Source organism: Leuciscus leuciscus (genome assembly GCF_965113295.1).
Source record: "Leuciscus leuciscus genome assembly, chromosome: 12".
NCBI classification, from domain to species: Eukaryota; Metazoa; Chordata; class Actinopteri; order Cypriniformes; family Leuciscidae; genus Leuciscus; species Leuciscus leuciscus.
The window spans coordinates 34,073,787-34,094,475 of NC_138736.1; the positions used below are offsets into that span (position 1 = coordinate 34,073,787).

General features: G+C 37.1%; 1 protein-coding gene and 1 long non-coding RNA gene across 2 annotated transcripts in view; both read right to left on the reverse strand.

The window, feature by feature from the left end:
* The window catches only part of LOC309511174 (CMP-N-acetylneuraminate-beta-galactosamide-alpha-2,3-sialyltransferase 1-like), a 100,367-nt gene extending 90,538 nt beyond the window's left edge, over positions 1–9,829 (reverse strand). Inside the window, exons 1-2 of the mRNA XM_082186285.1 lie at positions 8,844–9,829; positions 6,645–6,838 (exon numbers count right to left, since the gene is read on the reverse strand). Coding sequence (XP_082042411.1) covers positions 6,645–6,838; positions 8,844–9,116 — 467 coding nt within the window. The 5' untranslated portion in view covers positions 9,117–9,829. The remainder of the gene's footprint in view (positions 1–6,644; positions 6,839–8,843) is intronic.
* Positions 1,830–3,731, reverse strand: LOC309511242. Its single transcript, XR_014210552.1, has 2 exons — positions 3,403–3,731; positions 1,830–3,345 (listed from the first exon to the last, which is right to left on the reverse strand). It is a non-coding gene; the product is annotated as an uncharacterized lncRNA (long non-coding RNA).
* Positions 9,830–20,689: the final 10,860 nt, after the last annotated feature.

A 20,689-nucleotide genomic window follows, 5' to 3' on the forward strand; every position in this document is an offset into this window, starting at 1 on the left:
AAATGGGCTTATATCCATTGTACACATAAACTGCTGTAAAATAAAACGAATAAATGGGCCTAATAATATAAATAACATTTATATAAACAAAAATATAAAAAAATATACATAAACGTTTTAAAAGTTGGCTAAATTAACTATTAGGCCAACATTCTTATAACTGAACTTTTGCGCAGCGCGCAGGATTAAAATTGAAATGGGCTTGTATCAATTGTTTGAATATTACGCTATATTTAATTTACACTTTGTTACAAGTTACCGTAGGCCATTCAATTTGCTAACCTTTTGCTTTCTTCCCAGCGTGTTCAGATAGCACACTGCATGTTTTCGAGAGATGTGTCTTTTTAGATTCCAAAATGAATCTTTACTGACTGAAACGATGTCTCCACATTCGTTTTCTTCTACCACATTATAGTTAGTTTTATATTATAGTGTAGCCTACCTGTATGACTTCTTATTTTCCTTTTTGAAGTAGCCTACTTTTTGAACTCCATTATTGAGCCGAGTTTTGACTGAAAATAGAATCCATCTTGCAGTCATCAACTGAGTCAGGCTGAGCATGCTTCAGAATCGTGGTGTGCGCGGAGCGAAATTGGAGCGGGAAATAGGGCGACGCTCCATCCTTTTAAAAATGCCGCTCTGCGCTCTGTCCAAGATCCGCCCGCTCGCTCCCGCTCCACTCCGCTCACATGCAATTTTCTATGAAATACATAGGCCTGCTACACTTTATTGGCTGAATAACTGGCGCGAAGGCACAAGCTCAGTCTGCAGGTAGAGATGGAGGCGGCAAGAGAAAAGGTGAAGACTGGGGAGTGGAAGCTCCGCAAATACAAAAAACAGAAAGAGCAAAATGTGGGAGACATTTGCCGAAATAATGAAAGATGATGACCAAAGTGCTGGCTTTGTCATGTGTACTTCTTGCTATGCATTTACTACTTTTAAAAAATGCGGGTCAGGAAGCGGGTCGGGTACAATATTTTCTTCTTTTTTTTTTTGCGGTCCGAGTTGCGGGCGGGTTAGTTGAAAACGTCGGTCGGGTGCGGGTTGTTTATACATTGACCCGCGCATCACTGCTGTGCATCACTAACAGTGAGCGAATGTTTGACTATTCCTTTTAACCATTAAATAAACAATGTCAAAATCAGTTGGAATAATCACATTGTAGCAATTTAATATTTCAGATATCAGAGATCAATTCCACAATCAATTCAAATATCTAGAACATGGTTATACATTGGTTACACCAAAGAATCTTACCCAGCTTGTACCTGAGATAGAGAGAGAGAAAGGGAAAGAGAGAGAGAGAGAGAGAGAGAGAGAGAGAGAGAGAGAGAGAGAGAGAGAGAGAGAGAGAGAGAGAGAGAGAGAGAGAGAAACCACCTATCCAATTCCACGTCCAGCCAAGAAGAAGAGACAGAGAGAGTCAGAACACCTTCCTTTATCCTCTGACCAGGTGACATGGGGGATGGGGAAGACCACCCTCAAAGGGCTTCTATCCCACAGAAGGGGGGTTGCCTTATCTGGCCTTATCTCTAAACCAGTTTTCTATGAACTTCTATAAACCTTATTTCCTTTTATTTTATCTATCTGGATATGAGATATCTGTACCACTCACTTTGAGACATTTCAAATGACACCAAAAGCATAACAGTCAATGATAAACATTCGCATTAAACCATGTTCTTGTGTGAGTTCTTTGTTGTTAGTTCATGTGCTTCTGTGAGTTCAAATGTTAATTAGCCAGCCGGGCCCTTTTGTCCCATAAATCAGGCCTCAACCAGTATTTTCAGTCTTACACAGAGCTGCCAACTCTGACGCATTTAGGCAAGGCAAGGCAAGGCAAGTTTATTTATATAGCACATTTCATACACAATGGCAATTCAAAGTGCTTTACATAGAAGAAATTAAAATAATGAAAAGAAATAAGAATAATTAAAACAGTTTAGAAAAATAAAATAAAATACAGTACTTAAAAAAAAAAAAAAGAAGAATATTATTATAGATCTTTCCTTCAAAGGATTCCCTTAAGACTTAAATCTTTCAACCTTCTTTTAACCTTCAATCTTCTTACGACTTCCATCTATCAACTTTCCTTTAACTTTCTTTTCTCCCTCATTTACTCACACGTTCTTTTCACTTTCTTTAGCACTGCGTTCACATTCTTTCTCAGACGAAAACTTTAATATCGTCATTTAAATACTGTTCTACTTTCAAACCCACATTAATACACGTCACTTTCACATTATCACTTTCTTTTACACCTTCTGAGTGGGCATTTACAGTTACGGGCTAAATGCCCTGCTGACATAGGAGAAATTTAAAATAATTAAAAGAAATAAGAATAATTAAAACAGTTTAGAAAAATAAAATAAAATACAGTACAGTACAAACAGTCGGACGAACAGCGGCACAGTGCTCATTCAGTAAATGCACAGCTAAACAGAAGTGTTTTGAGTCTGGATTTGAATGTGACCACTGTAGGAGCACATCTGATCTCTTCTGGAAGCTGGTTCCAGCTGTGGCTGGCATAATAGCTAAAAGCAGACTCGCCATGTTTAGAGTGAACCCTTGGTATTTCTAGCTGATATGATCCTAATGATCTGAGTGATCTGTTGGGTTTATATTCAGTGAGCATATCTGCAATGTATTGAGGTCCTAGGCCATTGAATGATTTATATACCAGTAATAATACTTTAAAATCAATCCTAAATCTAACTGGGAGCCAGTGTAAAGACCTGAGGACTGGTGTGATATGTTCATATTTTCTGGTTCTGCTCAGAATCCTAGCGGCAGCGTTCTGTATGAGCTGCAACTGTCTTATGTTCTTTTTGGGAAGGCCAGTGAGGAGTCCATTACAATAATCCACCCTGCTGGGGATGAAAGCATGCACAAGTTTCTCTAAGTCTTGTCTGGAAACAAAGCATCTAATTCTTGCAATATTTTTCAGATGATAGTATGCTGATTTAGTTATTGCTTTGACATGACTACTGAAACTAAGGTCTGACTCTAGTGTCACACCAAGATTCCTGACTTGATGTTTAGTTGTTTGACCCCTAGAGTGAAGGTATGCGTTCACCTTGAGAACTTCATCTTTGTTTCCAAATGCAATAACTTCAGTTTTGTCTTTGTTTAATTGAAGAAAGTTTTGACACATCCAACTGTTGACTTCGTCAATGCATCGGCACAAGGAGTCAATGGGGCTGTAATCATTAGGCGATAGGGCTAAGTACAGCTGTGTGTCGTCTGTATAGCTGTGGTAAGCAATTTGGTTATTTCTCATTATTTGGCTCATTGGGAGCATATACAGGTTGAACAGAAGTGGCGCAAGAATTGAGCCTTGAGGGACTCCGCATGTCATGGATGTCCACTCAGACTTATGGTCTCCTATACTAACATAATAACCTCTCCCATCTAAGTATGACCTGAACCATTTTAGGACTATCCCAGAAAGCCCCACCCAGTTTTCCAGCCTGTCAAGAAGTATGTTATGATCGACAGTGTCAAATGCAGCACTGAGGTCGAGTAGTACCAGTACTGATAATTTTCCTGAATCAGTATTTAAGCGAATATCGTTTATTATCTTTATGAGCGCTGTCTCTGTGCTGTGGTGCGGTCGGAAACCAGATTGAAAATTGTCAAAGTATCCATTCGAGCTTAAGAATTTGTTCAGCTGATTGAAGACAACTTTTTCAATGATCTTGCCTATGAAAGGAAGATTTGAGATCGGTCTATAGTTGCTTAATATGGTCTTATACCACAATTGTAAACGTTCAATCTTCAATCGCGCCTTATAATTCAGCTTCAATTATCACCCCGCAAGAACAATTACAGTGCTTTACAACTATAGAACAAAAAGAGTTAAATAAACTTATCACTTCATCTAAAACAACAACATGTTTATTAGATCCTATACCAACTAAACTACTGAAAGAAGTGTTACCTGTAGTGGAAGAGCCTCTCCTCAATATTATTAACTCGTCTTTATCTCTAGGTCATGTTCCAAGAACATTTAAACTGGCAGTTATAAAACCTCTCATTAAGAAACCACAATTAGATCATTATAATCTAGCAAATTATAGACCCATTTCAAATCTTCCATTTATGTCTAAAATATTAGAAAAAGTGGTGTCCGCTCAACTGGGCTCTTTCTTGCAACAAAATGATATCTATGAAAAGTTTCAGTCTGGATTCAGACCGCATCATAGCACTGAAACTGCGCTCGTTAAAATCACAAATGATTTACTTTTAGCTTCTGACCAAGGCTGTATCTCAATACTAGTTTTACTTGATCTTAGTGCTGCGTTCGATACTATAGATCACACAATACTCTTAGATCGACTACAAAATTATACTGGTGTTCAAGGACAAGCACTAAGCTGGTTCAAATCATACCTATCTGACCGCTACCATTTTGTCTATTTAAATGGAGAAAAATCGATCATAACTCCAGTAAACTATGGAGTGCTGCAGGGATCTGTGTTAGGCCCTCTGTTATTTTCAATATATATGATGCCACTTGGAAATATTATAAGGAAACATGGAATTAGTTTCCATTGTTATGCTGATGACACTCAAATATATATTTCATCAAGGCCGGATGAAAACGCTAAATTTTCCAAATTGACAGAGTGTGTTAAAGATATAAAAGATTGGATGACGCGTAATTTTCTTTTATTAAATCCAGACAAGACAGAGGTAATACTTATCGGTTCAAAAAACCGCCCACAAAACCTCGCACAATACAACTTTAACATCATAGGATGTCCTGTTACTTTATCCGCTACAGTAAAAGACCTGGGTGTTATACTCGATTGCAACCTGTCTTTTGAAAATCATATTTCATATGTTACAAAAACAGCCTTTTTCCACCTTAGAAACATTGCTAAGCTACGTAATATGCTATCAGTTTCTGATGCAGAAAAGTTAGTTCATGCATTCATGACCTCGAGACTGGATTACTGTAATGCCTTATTAGCTGGTTGTCCTGCATCCTCAATAAACAAGCTACAGTTAGTCCAAAATGCCGCCGCTAGAGTTCTTACGAGATCAAGAAAATATGATCATATAACACCGATTTTATCATCACTGCATTGGTTACCTATAAAGTTCCGTATTAATTACAAGGTATTGCTACTGACTTATAAAGCCCTAAACGGCTTAGCTCCAGTCTATTTAACGGATCTTCTATCGCCCTATAATCCATCGCGCTCTTTAAGATCACTAAATTCAAGGCTTTTGGTCATACCTAGGATATTCAGAACCACCAAAGGAGGGAGAGCATTTTCACATTTGGCTCCAAAACTCTGGAATAGTCTTCCTGATACTGTTCGTTGCTCAGACTCGCTCTCCCAGTTTAAAACTAGATTAAAGTCGCATCTCTTCAGCCAGGCATTCATATAATCCCACAGTTCAAACTACAATCCGGCCTCTAGCTCATAAATGCCAGAGGAGAACTGGCCCCCGACTGAGCCTGGGTTCTCCCAAGGTTTTTTTCTCCATTAGGTCACCTGGTGGAGTTTTAGGACACCATTAGGTCACTTGATGGAGTTTTAGGACACCATTAGGTCACTTGATGGAGTTTTTCGGTTCCTTGCCACTGTTGCCTTTGGCTTGCTCAGTTGGGGATATTTTGGGGATATTTAATTTAATTTTATCAATCAATAAATTCCTCTTGAAACAAACTTTGTTGTATTATTTAAATTTAATACTGTGAAGCTGCTTTGATACAATCTGTATTGTGAGAAGCGCTATACAAATAAACTTGACTTGACTTGACTTATCCAGATTGCTCTTTTTCAGGAGGGGCTTGACAACTGCAGTTTTCAGGGAGTTTGGAAAACTCCCAGAGAGAAGTGAGGCATTTACCACTTCTAGAAGATCTGCTTCTAAACTGTTTAACACACTTTTGAAAAAAGATGTGGGAAGTGTGTCAAGGGCGCATGTTGATGTTTTAAGGTGTTGTACGGTTTCTTCCAAAATTTTGCCATCAATTTCTTTGAAGTCAGACATAGTAACTACTTTCTCAGGCGGTCTGATCTGTCTGACCCCAGCGCAACTCAAGGATGTGCTGATCACCTTTCTGATGTTATTGATTTTCTCAGAGAAGAAAGAAGCAAACTCACTGCACTTGCTGTTTGAGAGCATTTCACTGGGAATCTGGCTTGGGGGGTTTGTCAGTCTCTCTACAGTAGCAAAAAGAGTGCGTGTGTTGTTTAAATTGCTGTTTATAATATTTGAGAAGTAAGTCTGTCTAGCTTTGCCTAGTTCCATATTGAAAGCATGCAGGCTGTCTTTGTAGATGTTATAATGGACTACTAGTTTTGTCTTCCGCCACATGCGCTCTGCTTTTCTGCATTGTCTTTTCATATTTTGCACTGCTCTTGAGTTTCTCCAAGGTGCTTTCTGATATTAAGAAGAGCTGTCTATTAAAATGTCCTTCACAATAAAAAATTTTTTTAAAGAAATTTTCAGTGATCAGTTCTTAAAAAAACCTTCTGAAGAACATTTTAATCATCTGAATACCCCTTTTTTCCAGTATAAAGAACCTTTTGTTTAATGGAAAGTTTCCATGGATGTTAAAAGTTCTTCATGGAACCATCAATGCCAATAAAGAACCTTCAGTCTGGCATAATCTAATATATTACCTAATGACAAAGTCATAGCTGTCTATTAGTTGACCATAGTTGGATGCCAGGAGGTTCCCAGAGTTTCCCACCACAGCACAGGTTCTGCAGCGATCTGGACCAGCGTCCGAGTAGTGTTCCTCATCGGGAAAAACAGAAAACAGCTGGTTCACCACCTCTGTGTAGTTTGCGACATTTGGTACATCTTGAAGCTCCTGTATGAAATAATTTAATCAGTTAGGACCAGAATGAACTTTACTATTCAATCATGTAAAAGTGTTTATAAGAGTGTACTATTTTAAGATGTTTGCAGTGCCTTATGTTTAAGAGTCATTGTGAACGAAGAATAAAGACAGGGGCTTGTTGAAGCTCTGTATCTCCATAACATGACTTTTTTTGTAAAAAGTCACATTTATTGTTTTATATGCTTGTTTTCTCTACGGTCCTGTTTACACCTGATATTAAGAAGAGTTTTCGTCAATCCGATCACAATTGGACGACAAGGTGTATACCAAATCTAAATCGTTTTTAAATACGCTCGATGTTACAGTCACTGCTCTTGCCGTCCAGAATAAAAGAGAACATCCCAATAGAGTGAAGGGATTTGTGGAAATTGTGGTTCCTATTTATTGTGATCCAACATTTGTCTCGCATTTCAAGACGAGACGACAAACATGTCTTCTAATATCTTCAATTGTTGCGTATACCCAGCTGCAACGGACACATTTTGAAACGACTTTACTTGGACCCATTGTGGGAGCTGTCTCTTTAATACCGCGTGGTTTATATACACGTTGCTGCTGATTGGGCAGATATTTTTGACACACCCACAAAACAAGAGAAAACGTATCTCAAACCCCGTTGCACACCGTTTCCAGGAAACATGTCGTTCAACCCGGAAACCGTAGCAAAACGTTGCACACCGGTTTGAGCTTTAAAGGGATACTTCGCTTTTTTTGGAAATTGGCTCATTTTATAACTCCCCCAGAGTTAAACAGTTGAGTTTTACCGTTTTCGAATCCATTCAGCCGATCTCCGGGTCTGGCCGTACCACTTTTAGCATAGCTTAGCATAGATCATTGAATCGGACAGGACCATTAGCATCTCTCAAAAAAATTACCATAGAGTTTTAAAACTTGACTCTTCTGTAGTTACATCGTGTACTAAGACCGACGGAAAATGTAAAGTTGCGATTTTCTAGGCTGATATGGCTAGGAACTATACTCTCATTCCTGCGTAATAATCAAGAAACTTTGCTGCCGTACCATGAGTCCAGCAGGCGTAATGATATGACACAGCGCCTGAAAATAGGTCTAATAGGTTAGACAAACTTAGTCCCGGTCACGTTGGAAGTTACCGAGCTGGGGACTATTTTCAGGCGCTGCGTCATATCATTACGCCTGCTGGCAAAGTTTCTTGATTATTACGCAGGAATGAGAGTATAGTTCCTAGCCATATCAGCCTAGAAAATCGCAACTTTTCATTTTCCGTCGGTCTTAGTACACGATGTAACTACAGAAGAGTCAAGTTTTAAATAGGAAAAATATCAAAACTCTTTGGTCATTTTTTTGAGAGAGATACTAATGGTCCTGTCCGATTCAATTATCTAAGCTAAGCTATGCTAAAAGTGGTACCGCCAGACCCGGAGTTCGGCTGAATGGATTCGAAAATGGTAAGACTCAACTGTTTAACACTGGGGGAGTTGTAAAATGAGCCTATTTCCAAAAAAAAGTGGAGTATCCCTTTAACGTGCCCCAGGTGTAAACAGGAAGTGAATTTGTATTTTGACATTAAACATCTGGTTTAAAACAGACATAAATATATATTTTTTTCTATATTAATGATGGTGAAAATATTTAAATGTTAATCAATATTTACAATTAATAAACATTAAAGTTTAAATTAAAAATGGAGGAAATGCATGAACATAATTATGGGTTTTTTGTTATTTTTAAATAGGCCCAAATAATTTTACTAAGCAAGGATGTATTAAACTAAAAGGTGATTACAAAATATTAAGCATGGTTATAAACATGGTTTCCCAGGAATAAATTACATTTTAAAATTATATTCAAAAAGAAAACAGTTATTAAAAATATTCCACAATATTACTGTTTTTACTATATTTTCATAAATCAAATAAATGCAGCCTTGGTGAGCATTTTGGGGGTAGGAATATACCAAGTAAATGCATATTTATTTTGAAGCAAACTTTCTTACATTCCACCAGCTGAAGATGTTTGCATGTAATTCACTGTTGGTGCTGTTGAGCAGGAGTGGAACAGTGGGTTTGTAACGTTCACTGAACCAGCTACTATTTCCTCGGTCTTCCAAACAGATATGGGATGCGCGCTGAGCTTGCTCGGAGACAAAATGGTAAGAACTGCATGTCAAAAAAACCACTGCTGAGTTTTGAATGTACAGGACTAACAAGATGGTCATGGAGCTCAGGAGTGCGATGATATAGCGGAGACGTTTCAGTAGCATGGTCATCAGTGATGTTCGAGGATTTGTCACTTCAAACAGAAATATAATAGACCTACAGAGGGAAAGAGAGTGATTAATATTGAGTTATAAAAGAGACGTATACAACGGGGCTAAAGGTGCACCATATGGATAGCTAAACAAGTCATATTTCGCCAATAACCAAACCCCTGGTGTCCAGAAAAAGCGTTTTAGAAGAAAAGACACTGCAAAAAAACAGTGTTCTGTAGTACAAATTACGCCGTTTTAACTACTGATGATTAAAAACGCCAGAAATACGGATAGCAAATTATTTTGCGGACCCCATGGCAATGGGTTATGGGCTCTCAGACCCCAATTTGAAAACCCCTGGCCTACATGACAACTTCTCTCTTGCTTAGTGGCAGTGCCAATGCAGATCTGAATGCTCCCCTGTGATCTTGCTTGTCAAAGGTCTAATAGACGAATCATTGTCATTTAGAAATAAAATCGTGTAGGTGTTTGATTGTGATCTTTTACCGATTATTTGTACAGTTCTACTATGTGTATCATTAACAGAAACGCTGTCTCTTTTCGGGCTAGACATCATTATTAGACAGAGTTTGCATTAGGCTACATGATTAAACCTGGATAATTTCTGATCACGCACTTTAAGCGAATTATACTGACTTTTGGGCATTAAATCGATTCGCACCAGCGTCTATCAACCCCAAACAGACGGACTTAATTGCACGTTAAAATCCATGGTACGTAAACCTCCCACAAACCTCCGCAGGGTTTTCCCCATTCAAGCTTCTCTATGGCTGTCAGCCCTGTGGGGTGCTTGACGTCATTAGAGAGGCTTGGGAGGAGGGGCTTTTAAACAGCCGTAATGAAATTCAGTATGTCCTGGACCTCTGAGCAAAACTCGACATGTTGGGACGGCTCTCAATGAAGAGTTTGATTGAGTTGTTCAATTACTATTTGTTTTGGAATATGTAATATTTTTGTGCTTATCTGGAGTTAAACATTCATCTCGCAGGATCAGTTCATATTTGTTATTGGAGATGCAAGCTGTGTGGAATCACAGACCCGTATTGATGAGGTGATGTTACAAGATTTGTCATGAATTGTTGACCAGCCAGCACACTCTGATTCAAGCTAAAACACTGCTATCAAGTCACTTACTATCCCTGTAGCTTTTAAATGCTTTGAATCTTTTCCATTTGCAAGTAATAAATTCCCACTTGTGCATTTACAGATGCCCCTATAATCATCATATATTTTACAGGTAACAAACCAAAGGAAGAAGGCTGCAGCATATGGGGCGCCGTTTGTAAAGCGGTTCACGCTGAAAATAACAGCAACATTTTGTCACATTTAGCTTCAAACAATGTTTAAAAAACTGGTATGAATTTTTGACGGTCACTTTTTAGCACATTTACAACAATATTTTTCAACTAAGAGATATTTTAAATTGTTAAATCTAAATACTAAATGTTACACCTAAATGTTAAATGTTAAATCTAAATGCTAAATCTAAATGTTAAATCTAAATCTAAATGTTAAATCTAAATCTAAATCTAAATCTAAATGTTAAATCTAAATGCTAAATCTAAATCTAAATCTAAATCTAAATGTTAAATGTTAAATGTTAAATCTAAATCTAAATCTAAATGTTAAATCTAAATGTTAAATCTAAATCTAAATGTTGAATCTAAATGTTAAATCTAAATCTAAATATAAATGTTGAATCTAAATGTTTCGGGTGAAACTAAATATTTAACTAATATGCAAATTCAAAATGCCAGTAACCGGATTTAGATTCAACATTTATATTTATATTTAACATTTAGATTCAACATTTATATTTATATTTAGATTTAACATTTAGATTTAACATTTAGATTTATATTTAGATTTAACATTTAGATTTAGATTTAATATTTAGATTTAACATTTAGATTTAACATTTAGATTTAGATTTAACATTTAGATTTAGATTTAGATTTAACATTTAGATTTAGATTTAATATTTAGATTTAACATTTGGATTTAGATTTTGCATTTAGATTTAACATTTAGGTATAACATTTAATATTTAGATTTAACTATTTAAAATATTTCTAAGTTGACAAATATTGTTGTAAATGTGCTAAAAAGTGACCGTCAAAAATTCATACCAGTTTTTTAAACATTGTTTGAAGCTAAATGTGACAAAATGTTGCTGTTATTTTCAGCGTGAGCCGCTTTACAAACGGCACCCCATAGCAGCATTGCTGTGTCAACCGTGGTAAATACAGGAACATCCTTCATGAGGATATGTGCAGCAAGCTTAAAATTTAAGATTAGGTTTCTCAATTTGCATGGGTCTTGGGTTATTTATCTATATTTGTGTAACTGACAAAGTTACATTTAATTCCCTGTAAAGTAGGAATTGGTCAATGGAATCCTGATGTTTGAGGGAAATGTGAAGGAACCTTTCCCAGCATTCTACTACGATGCGGCCCTGATGACTGAGGTAATTCATCACTTAGATGATGCGGTAGTGCTCAAAAGTTTACGTACACCTTGCAAAATAAACTGCTTCATCAGGGTAATGCTAAATAAAAAGAGAACATGCACATTACAGTGCAACAGTATATCTATCACTTTCATTCAATTGAGCCAAATATAATAATGTACTGGATCTGTTTTATAAACAACTGTTTCCTTCTGTTTTTTTGTCTGTGCTTTTTTCCCTCAAGGTATATTTTCTGACTTTCCTGCCTCTTTGGAACATTTCCATTCACATATACTTTGTAGAGATGCTGCTGGAGAGCTTCTGGGACATTGACATAAACCATTTTCCAACAACTTCAAAAAAATTGGTGACAAACGTTTTTGGTTTTCTTGTTTTTGTGCCTTTGGATTTCTTTGGAGTTTTGAAAAAAGAAAGCTTTTGGTCCTGTTTAATGCTGGTGCTAGTAAAGGTTTAAGAGCTAAAAGTAAACAAGGTTCGGTAACACTTTACATTTAGGTCTCATTTGTTAACATTAGTTTATGTATTAACCAACATGATCTAACAATGAGCTTTTTTTCAGTATTTATTAATCTTTGTTAATATTAGTTAATTCAAATATAGTTTAAGTTAGTTAATTTATAGTCATTGTTCATGTGAGTTCACAGTGCATTAACAAATTTTAATACACAACTCTTGAATATATAATAATTCATCATTAAATGTTGAATGTTCAAATTTGAAATATACTAAATTGCAACTTTATTATAAAAAAATGTAATTACAAATGTATTTAATTATATAATAGTGTACATGTATATTACATTCAAGTTTATTTTAGTTCACATTAATTGCTTGTCAGTATAATCACTCTTAATTTCAGCTAATTGCATTTAATTTGAACTTAATCTGTAATACATTTGGAGTCTGTCGAAAACATTACACTTAATTCACACTTAAAGGAGAACTCCGGTCAATTTTAACATTGAGCTAATTTTTTTGTAAATTTGGAGTGCTGTCAATACAGAGAACAACGACAAAAATCGGTGTTGCCTACACCGTGTTATCCTCTTTTTAAAATTTGCACTCTGTTGACTTCAATGGGGCATATTTTAAACCTGCTTTTACCCTCTTAACATCCTTGATATGTCATTACAAGTGCCCAGCCAATATGAGTGATTCCTTTAGAGTTAACACGGGTGAATCTGACTGCAGTAGATGTGAAAGATATGAAGAAAAATGAAGTTAATTCGGCCAGCGCTCATTCCTGTATTTACACCCTGTTTTCGGTTGAAGTCCAAAGTAGTCGATTGTCGAGTTCACGCGCATATGTTTAGTTACCTATGATCACGCGCGTGAACTCGCAATCGACTACTTTGGACTTCAACCGAAAACAGGGTGTAAATACAGGTATTAACATTAACATTTAAATTAACATGTGCCCCGCCCTCAGCTTGTGGAAAACTAATGAACTTTGAATCATCATTTGGTTTTTCTTTTTACCGTCTGTATTATTATGGTGGTTATCAATATATTATAAAGGTATAAAGCAGATTTTAATACTTAGTATACTAGTGAAATTGAATGATAACGTTTATCGGTTAATGAAATATAAGGGTTGTCCCATAAAAACCAGTGGCGGTAAGAGTACTATCAAATTGTACTTAAGTAAAAGTATTGCTACTTAAGTAATAATTTACTTGAGTACAAGTAGAAGTACTGAAAAATAATATGACTCAAATAAGAGTAAATAAGTAGTTTGCTAAAAACTACTCAAGTAACTACGTTACAAAGTACTTTGGTATTATTTTTCTATTTTTACCCAAAATGGGGAGATGATAGCAATATGGAGCGCTAAACACTCCTATGTCATATCTGTTTCATTCATACTGTAAGCCCAGTACATACTGATTCATCCCTCGCGCAGAAAGACCACAAGTGAGATTCATAGAAGTATTAAACTTATGACATTTCAGGAAATGCAATATAATAACATGCAGATATTGACGTTTTGACTGATGAAGTCATGATGACTGATGACTACATGAAGACAAACACTTGATAGTGATAATACATTCTGGTTATCAAGCTATCTCAGGTATTTTCATAAGAATGATGGATGCCTTTAAAGGGATAGTTCACCCAAAAAGGAAAATTAGCCCATGATTTACTCACCCTCAAGTCATCCTAGGTGTAAATTACATTCTTCTTTCAGACAAATACAATCAGAGTTATATTACAAAATGTCCTGGCTCTTCTAAGCTTCATATTGGCAGTGAATGGCTGGAGAAAATTTGAAGCCCAGAAGAGTGCATCCATCCATGATAAAAGTGTTCCACTGTTACTCCTGGGGGTTAATAAAGGCCTTCTGAAGTGAATCCATGCGTTTGTGTAAGGAAAATACCCATATTTAAAACTTTATAAACTATAATCACTAGCTTCTGCCAGACGGCCGTACGCATCGATTTACGGTGGAAGACTAACCCCTGACCCAACGCACAACATAATATGACGACCGTGGAAGCTCAGAGGAAAGAGCTAAACAAAACCCTGGTCACGAATTAGCAATTTTGAAGAGAAATGACAAAGGATTTCTATATAATAATAGAGGAGCTTCAGTTTAATGCACAGCCCTATTTGTTTAAACGGCATGAGGTGTCTTAGCTTACGATACTCCTACATCCTACACGGGTTATTCTTGTGGCGCAAGTTGAATTGCGTAGTATGCGTACAGTAAGAAATTGTATTGAATTCTCTGTGAAGTTTAAAACAAGAACCCGAAGCAGTGTGGTTTTGCCCGACGTACTGTGGCAGTGTTTTAAATTTGACAAATATTGTTTTAGCCTGAAGTACTGTGGCTAAGTAAACTGTTTTAAGAAAATAACATAAAACCCGACGTAGTGTGGTTTCGTCCGACGTACTGTGACAGTGTTACATTTCTTAACTGTTTTGCGTAATGAAATTTAAGGTCCAATGGATTGTGGCTATGGTTAAGTTTAGAAGCCTCAGGTAGTGTGGCTATTTTGTTCATTTGCGTCCGAAGTACTGGAGCTGTGAATAATTAGACTAACGGATATCTTAAAGGAACTAGATAACGTGTAGTCATCTAAATCAGACTTTGTGAATAACTATTAGATCACGGGATACTCTAAAGCCCGATAAGACTTTTGAAAATGGAAGAAATTATTGTTAAATACATTGCTAAACACGGTTCTCAGGGAATGTTTGACGGAATAGAGAATATTGTTGATAAACCGTACAAGCGGCCTATCTCTAAGATTGAAAATGATCCCAAAATGCCTAAGAACAAAAATGGGTAAATTGCTAATGCGCTTCAAGCACTTTTTGCTTCATACAAAGTAACTAGGAGGAGAGTAGATGAGTTGGAGGCTGAAAATGAGCGACTCAGTGTTGGGGTAATTTCTACAAAAAATTACCTGGCTAGTGAAATGACATGGAAAGAAGAAAAGGTCAAGATGCAGAATGAGATCGCACTTCTTAGAACTAACAATAGTATGCTTAAATCATCTGTGGAAACATTGTCCAACAATTTGAAAGAGGCGAAGGCGGCTTGTCAGTTTATGATAAAGAATGGCACAACTGAGAAAAACCCTAGTAAGACATTGTTAGGTGTCACATTGTGTAACCCAGTTCCAGAAATGCCAGATTTACAGGAAGACAGGACTGAGGGTTGGGAACAAGATTCTCAGTCATTCAGTAGCCAATACTCTGACTGTAGAGTCAGATTTCCCTTGGCACCATTCCATGCTACTACGACTATGCGTGCTAGTGAAGGCAGGGAAGAACCAATGACTTCTACCATAGTCCGAGGATTTAATCCAACTGAACTAGAAACTGTGATCAAGAATATTGGTAAATTTGATCCTGCCAAACAAGATGCATTAGATTTTCTGAAAAACTTGGAGTAATATGCTGAAGTTTACAATTTAACAGATGGTGATGCATGCGTTTTGTTAAGAATGTGCCTGCCTGACACTTTGTCTGGAGCCTTAACTCAGAAAGTAAAGGACAGAAATGCTAATAAGTCCGAGAGGAAAAAGGCACTGCTTGAAGTCTTAGGTGTGATGTCAGTTAACATGATAATAATAATAATTAATATAATGCTAGTGACACCACTCTCTGAATATAATGACATTATTGCTAAAATGACACAGTTTTACAACAATACTGCTAATGCAAATATTCAAATGAAAGCTGCCAAATCTAGACATCCAGTTGCTGCCTTTGGCGAAAGAGAATGTTCTACATTGTCAAATGGTTTCCATCATAGACCAAGGAGATTTGCAAGAATAAATTCAGAAGGTGTTATTCTTTGCTATGCATGTGGAAAAGCTGGTCACATTGCTAGACATCGTCAAGACAATGAGAGACCTCTTCAAAACTTTGTCTGTCATGCATGTGGAAAGGATGGTCACATTGCGAGGCACTGTTTGGAGAAAACAAAGGAAGATCAGGAAGTTGTTTGTTTTGCTTGTGGAAAGATGGGACACAAGGCAAGACAGTGTCACTTTTCACACAAAAGAAAGATGGGCTATCGTGGTTTGCTTAAGAAAATAGGCAATTTAGAAACCCAGTTGGCACTGTTGGAAGGAAATAAAAAAGTCATTCACACCTTGTCAAACATATCACTACACGAGCAACATGACTGTAGCTCAGTCACAAGCAAATGCTGATGCAAATTAGAATTAGTTTTATGATAGTAACACATTGTAGAAAAAGGTTTACTATCAAAAGGGGGGGGTGATTCTTTATGATTTATGAAACATGTTTTATTAGCATTGATATGTAGTTATAATTTATAATAAATGTTTTGTTGACATTATGTTTAGAAATAATAATAAAAAAAACATTACCGATGTTTGATGTTTTGAGATGAAACTTCTGTGACTTTGATGTTTGAATGTGAAAAGATGCTTGTGGGGGAGAGGGGGGCAACCTCTTCTTTTGATTATAGTTTCAGATATAAGCATCGAGATGTTTGTCTGAAATGTGTAACCTCCTGGAGAAAGATAATCTGGTCGTTTGAAGGATGAGAAGGAAGTGGAGCCAGGGGGTCATTGCTAGATCATTGACGGGGAGCTGCGCAAAACTTGGCCACTAAATATTTAATATTCAATTATTTTAATGATCACAATTAAAGTTTTAATTTTATTAAATTGAACAAGCGCAACATTCAGCATTCAATCAAATATTCTAATAGATGTAGGCTATTATTAATAATAATGTTATTTCAACATAATATCTCGTTATTTCGACATAATATGTGTGCGTGCAACAAGCAAGATGTGCATTTGTAGCCTAAATCCGGTGACGCGTGCATTGATTTTTATTAATAAACTAGTGTTTTCTGACAGTGTCGAAAGATGAAGTTGTCGAAAGATGAAGTTGACGATCGCCATCTCCGTAGTGAACGCGCCTATAGAGAGAAATGCACATAATGGATTACATAATCAGAGAGTAGCCTTTTTATTTTTTCGTTTTGAATTATTTCGTTTAAAGACATTTCAAGCTTTGTGTATTTGATGTATTTCTCATGTCTGTGTGAGGCATACACTGAGTTTCGTTAAGTTAGAATGAGATGCGCTCCAGTTAACGTGCAATGCAATTAAGTGACCGCGCGGGCGCCTCCATGATTATATTGTCTGTTATATTTGCTTCTTATTCATTAAATCCAGGCAATTGGTTGATGGGATTTTTTTTTTAATTAAGATACAATTTATACAAAACCAAATTCACTTTAAAGAAAGGCTTTCTACAAAACAAAACTTAATGAAGTGGTTAAAATGAATTTTCCGTAGTGACACAGGAGGTGCCGGATCCAATAAAAAAGGTTCCGGATCCAACGTCGGAGGTTACGGAACATGTTCCGGCTCAAATTAAGTGACTGCTTCTTCTAGAAGGACTTGCGCTCCAAGTGGAAAAAAATGGACAATGATAAGTGAAACAAGAGGAGATTTCAGAAACAAACCATTTCAGAGACAACGGACAGCAGTTTTTCCACATAGAGGGAAAACAAGTGGATAAAGGATGTCAGCACTGAGAAAATAGACACAAAACACAAAATGACACACACACACACACACACACACACACACACACACACACACACTATATTGTCTATTGAATGTTGATTATTTGAGTTATCAAAACTAAATAATAGCTAACATCACTGATGTGAACATCACTGTACATCTGACATTGTGAGAGCCCAACAAGGCCTTGAAGAAAGACAAGATTTTTGCAAAACAAATGCATGATGGAGATATGGCCTATTCTGGTTTAATTTGGAATGTAACCTTTAAAACGGCTGTATGTGTATGTATCTTTCTTATTATTTGCCATTGCATTATGTTATGTGTTCTATGTTTAAATGTCGAATTGCAGATAACTTAAGGATCGCTTTAGGACACTCCTACTGGCTGTGATGGTTCTTGAATGTCTTCTCACCCACACCCAAGAAAATGTTGGTACATCATATTGCCAAATTTTAGAAGAGTCTCTTTGATAATTCTGCCCAATTGGATGGAGCTGTAACCAGTGTGCATGAGGTGTCGACCCAAAGACGGGTAAGATTCTCCTTACCCTTAAGGACAACCTAAGGCAGGGCTTCACCGCCACTTGGGCACTTGCCCACTAGGGAAGGGAGGTGTAATCTGTGAGAAGGGAGTGGATGTGATGCTTCTTTTGGGCCAAGAGCATCAGAGAGGGGACTGTAAGAAATTGTAGTCTGCCTCGACCCAGATTCTACTCCTAAATATATTTTAGAATGAGCTCATCCCCAAAATGGCTTAATTATCATAGAGATTAAGGCAGTCAAGTTATATTGTTTCTTGACCATTTGGGTTGATCACATCCTGAGCAAATGGTAGTCAATTGTAGAATGGGACTGGGTGTGGGACACAGAGAACCTTCTCAGACAATGGGGTGTTTCAACTTCATTAACTTACAGACCACAGCTGTTACAACAAGGGCAACTTAATTTACATTAAGATTTGTAAACTGTAACAGGATAAAAGGTTTAAGATTTGGATGTTCTGGGTTCATTGTGACGCCGGTGAACCCAAGGTGCTTTATGTACCTTGCCACTGCTATGCTGTAATAAAACTTCATTTTTGAGATCTTCGACGTCCACATCATTTTTTCTTACGGTCGTCTGGTAGAAGCTAGTTATTTTAGATTATAAAGTTATAAGCAACACGAAACCACAGAAGTAATTTCAAACACGACTGACATGTATTGTGATTTTGGAGCAAAACATGATATTAAACTCATAAATTGTAGTGTTTGACAGTATGCAAAGCAAACATACTAGCTTTCCCTGTTGTCAAGAGCGATTTGTTTTATTACTAATTTTGAAAAGTAAGTCCAGGGGCCGGTTTCACAAAGATAGACTTTGACTATGGCTTAGATATAGTAGACAGTCAGACTTCAGATAGACATCTAAATCAGACCGTTGCACAAAGCACTTAAGACTCTGACTATCTTAAGTAGGACTACACTGCAATGAATTCTGGGTAAAATAATACACTTTTCAAAACAAAAAACATAGCGGATCGAGTAAGCGCATTCAACCGCTCTGTGCAGTTTACCCAGGTGGGTAATCCAGCACCCGGATAGCGTACCATCCCCGGGGGCCGCCATTGGCTAACAAGCCATCACCTGCTGTTAGCATTCCATTGACACCCATTCATTTTGGCGTCACTTTGACAGCGAATAACTTTACATCTGAGGCGTTTAGAGACTCTATTTGTCCATTGGTTATTTCTAAAGAAACACGACAATGTATAAAAGGCTCCATTACCTTGTATCTTACGTTATGGCCCGTTTTTGTAAAAATAGGCTAACGATTGAGTCATAACCACGCGACTCTCTGGAAATTACCGTATAGACAGGAGGAGAAGCTCACAGTCAATCGGGGGGACGTGGAGACATAAAGTCCGATAAAGTCAAGGGAGAAGCCCATTGAGAGTCATAAAGTTGCTCCTGCCTCATGGAAAGCTCCTACTCACGCTCTCCGTCTCTGCAAGATTCGGAAGGGAATGATTCCGATTTCTCTTGGCACAGCTACTAGAAGACTGACAACAGTCAGACAGGTTGCTCACGTCACATCTACTTCATCAAGCTCAGTTTGAGTCTGCACAGTACGCTCAGCCATCAGGAAGTAAGTGCTTCTAATTTGCTTCACTTTTCTCCGTTGAAGTCTATGAAGTCTGTACCCCAGCGGAAAATATGTGTTTGTTGGAGGAGTATAACAGTTACAAGCACATTTTACTTGGGAAATTTTGCGGAGAATGTAGTAACAAGAAGAAATGTTTAATTTGGAAAAAGATTGCTACGACAGTTAACAGCATTAATCCGATCGTTAACCGCACTAGCGGAGCGTTAAAGACATACAGAAAAGATACAGAAACATGGTACAAACAAGATACCCTGTATACCACCCGTGACACAGAAGCTTTGCTGAGACCCACTGTGTCACCAACAGCATTCAGAAAAGTTCTGCATAAAATATCAACACAGTGCAAACCGGCAGGGTCTGTCCGCGGCGACCAGCAACGGCACAGGACCTTGTTCAAAATCCTGCCGCGCCACAGAGCGCCATTTACATTTTTGTCTCAAATCGTCGTTAATGTATACTGACTTCACCCTGTCCTGCAATATACATTTAGTTTTACATTAATTTACGAAGCCAGTATTTTTTCATAGGGGTGGCCAGGCCAGCAACCAGTCTGGGGTGGCACAGAAATCTTAATTATTTTATCATAAAAAATAATTTGATAATGTATTGGACTGTTTTAGTGCCTACACAACTGAATAAAGTTAATTTGTACTTAATTGTAATTGAGATAGTAGTGAATTAGGAATCATGAAATACTGAGTGATTTTTTTATTATTACCCACCACCTCATATTAAAATTAATTAAATAGTAATAAAAGGGCACACACTATAGCTAAAGTTCAACTTGCTCAGTTAGCTTGGTTCTGGTTCTCAAAATATCCAATAGCTTGTTCTACATTGTTGCATCTTCATGGATGAGATAACATGCAGATAAATACTGTAATCCAATGATTATTCAACCTTCAATGCGTTTTATATAATCAA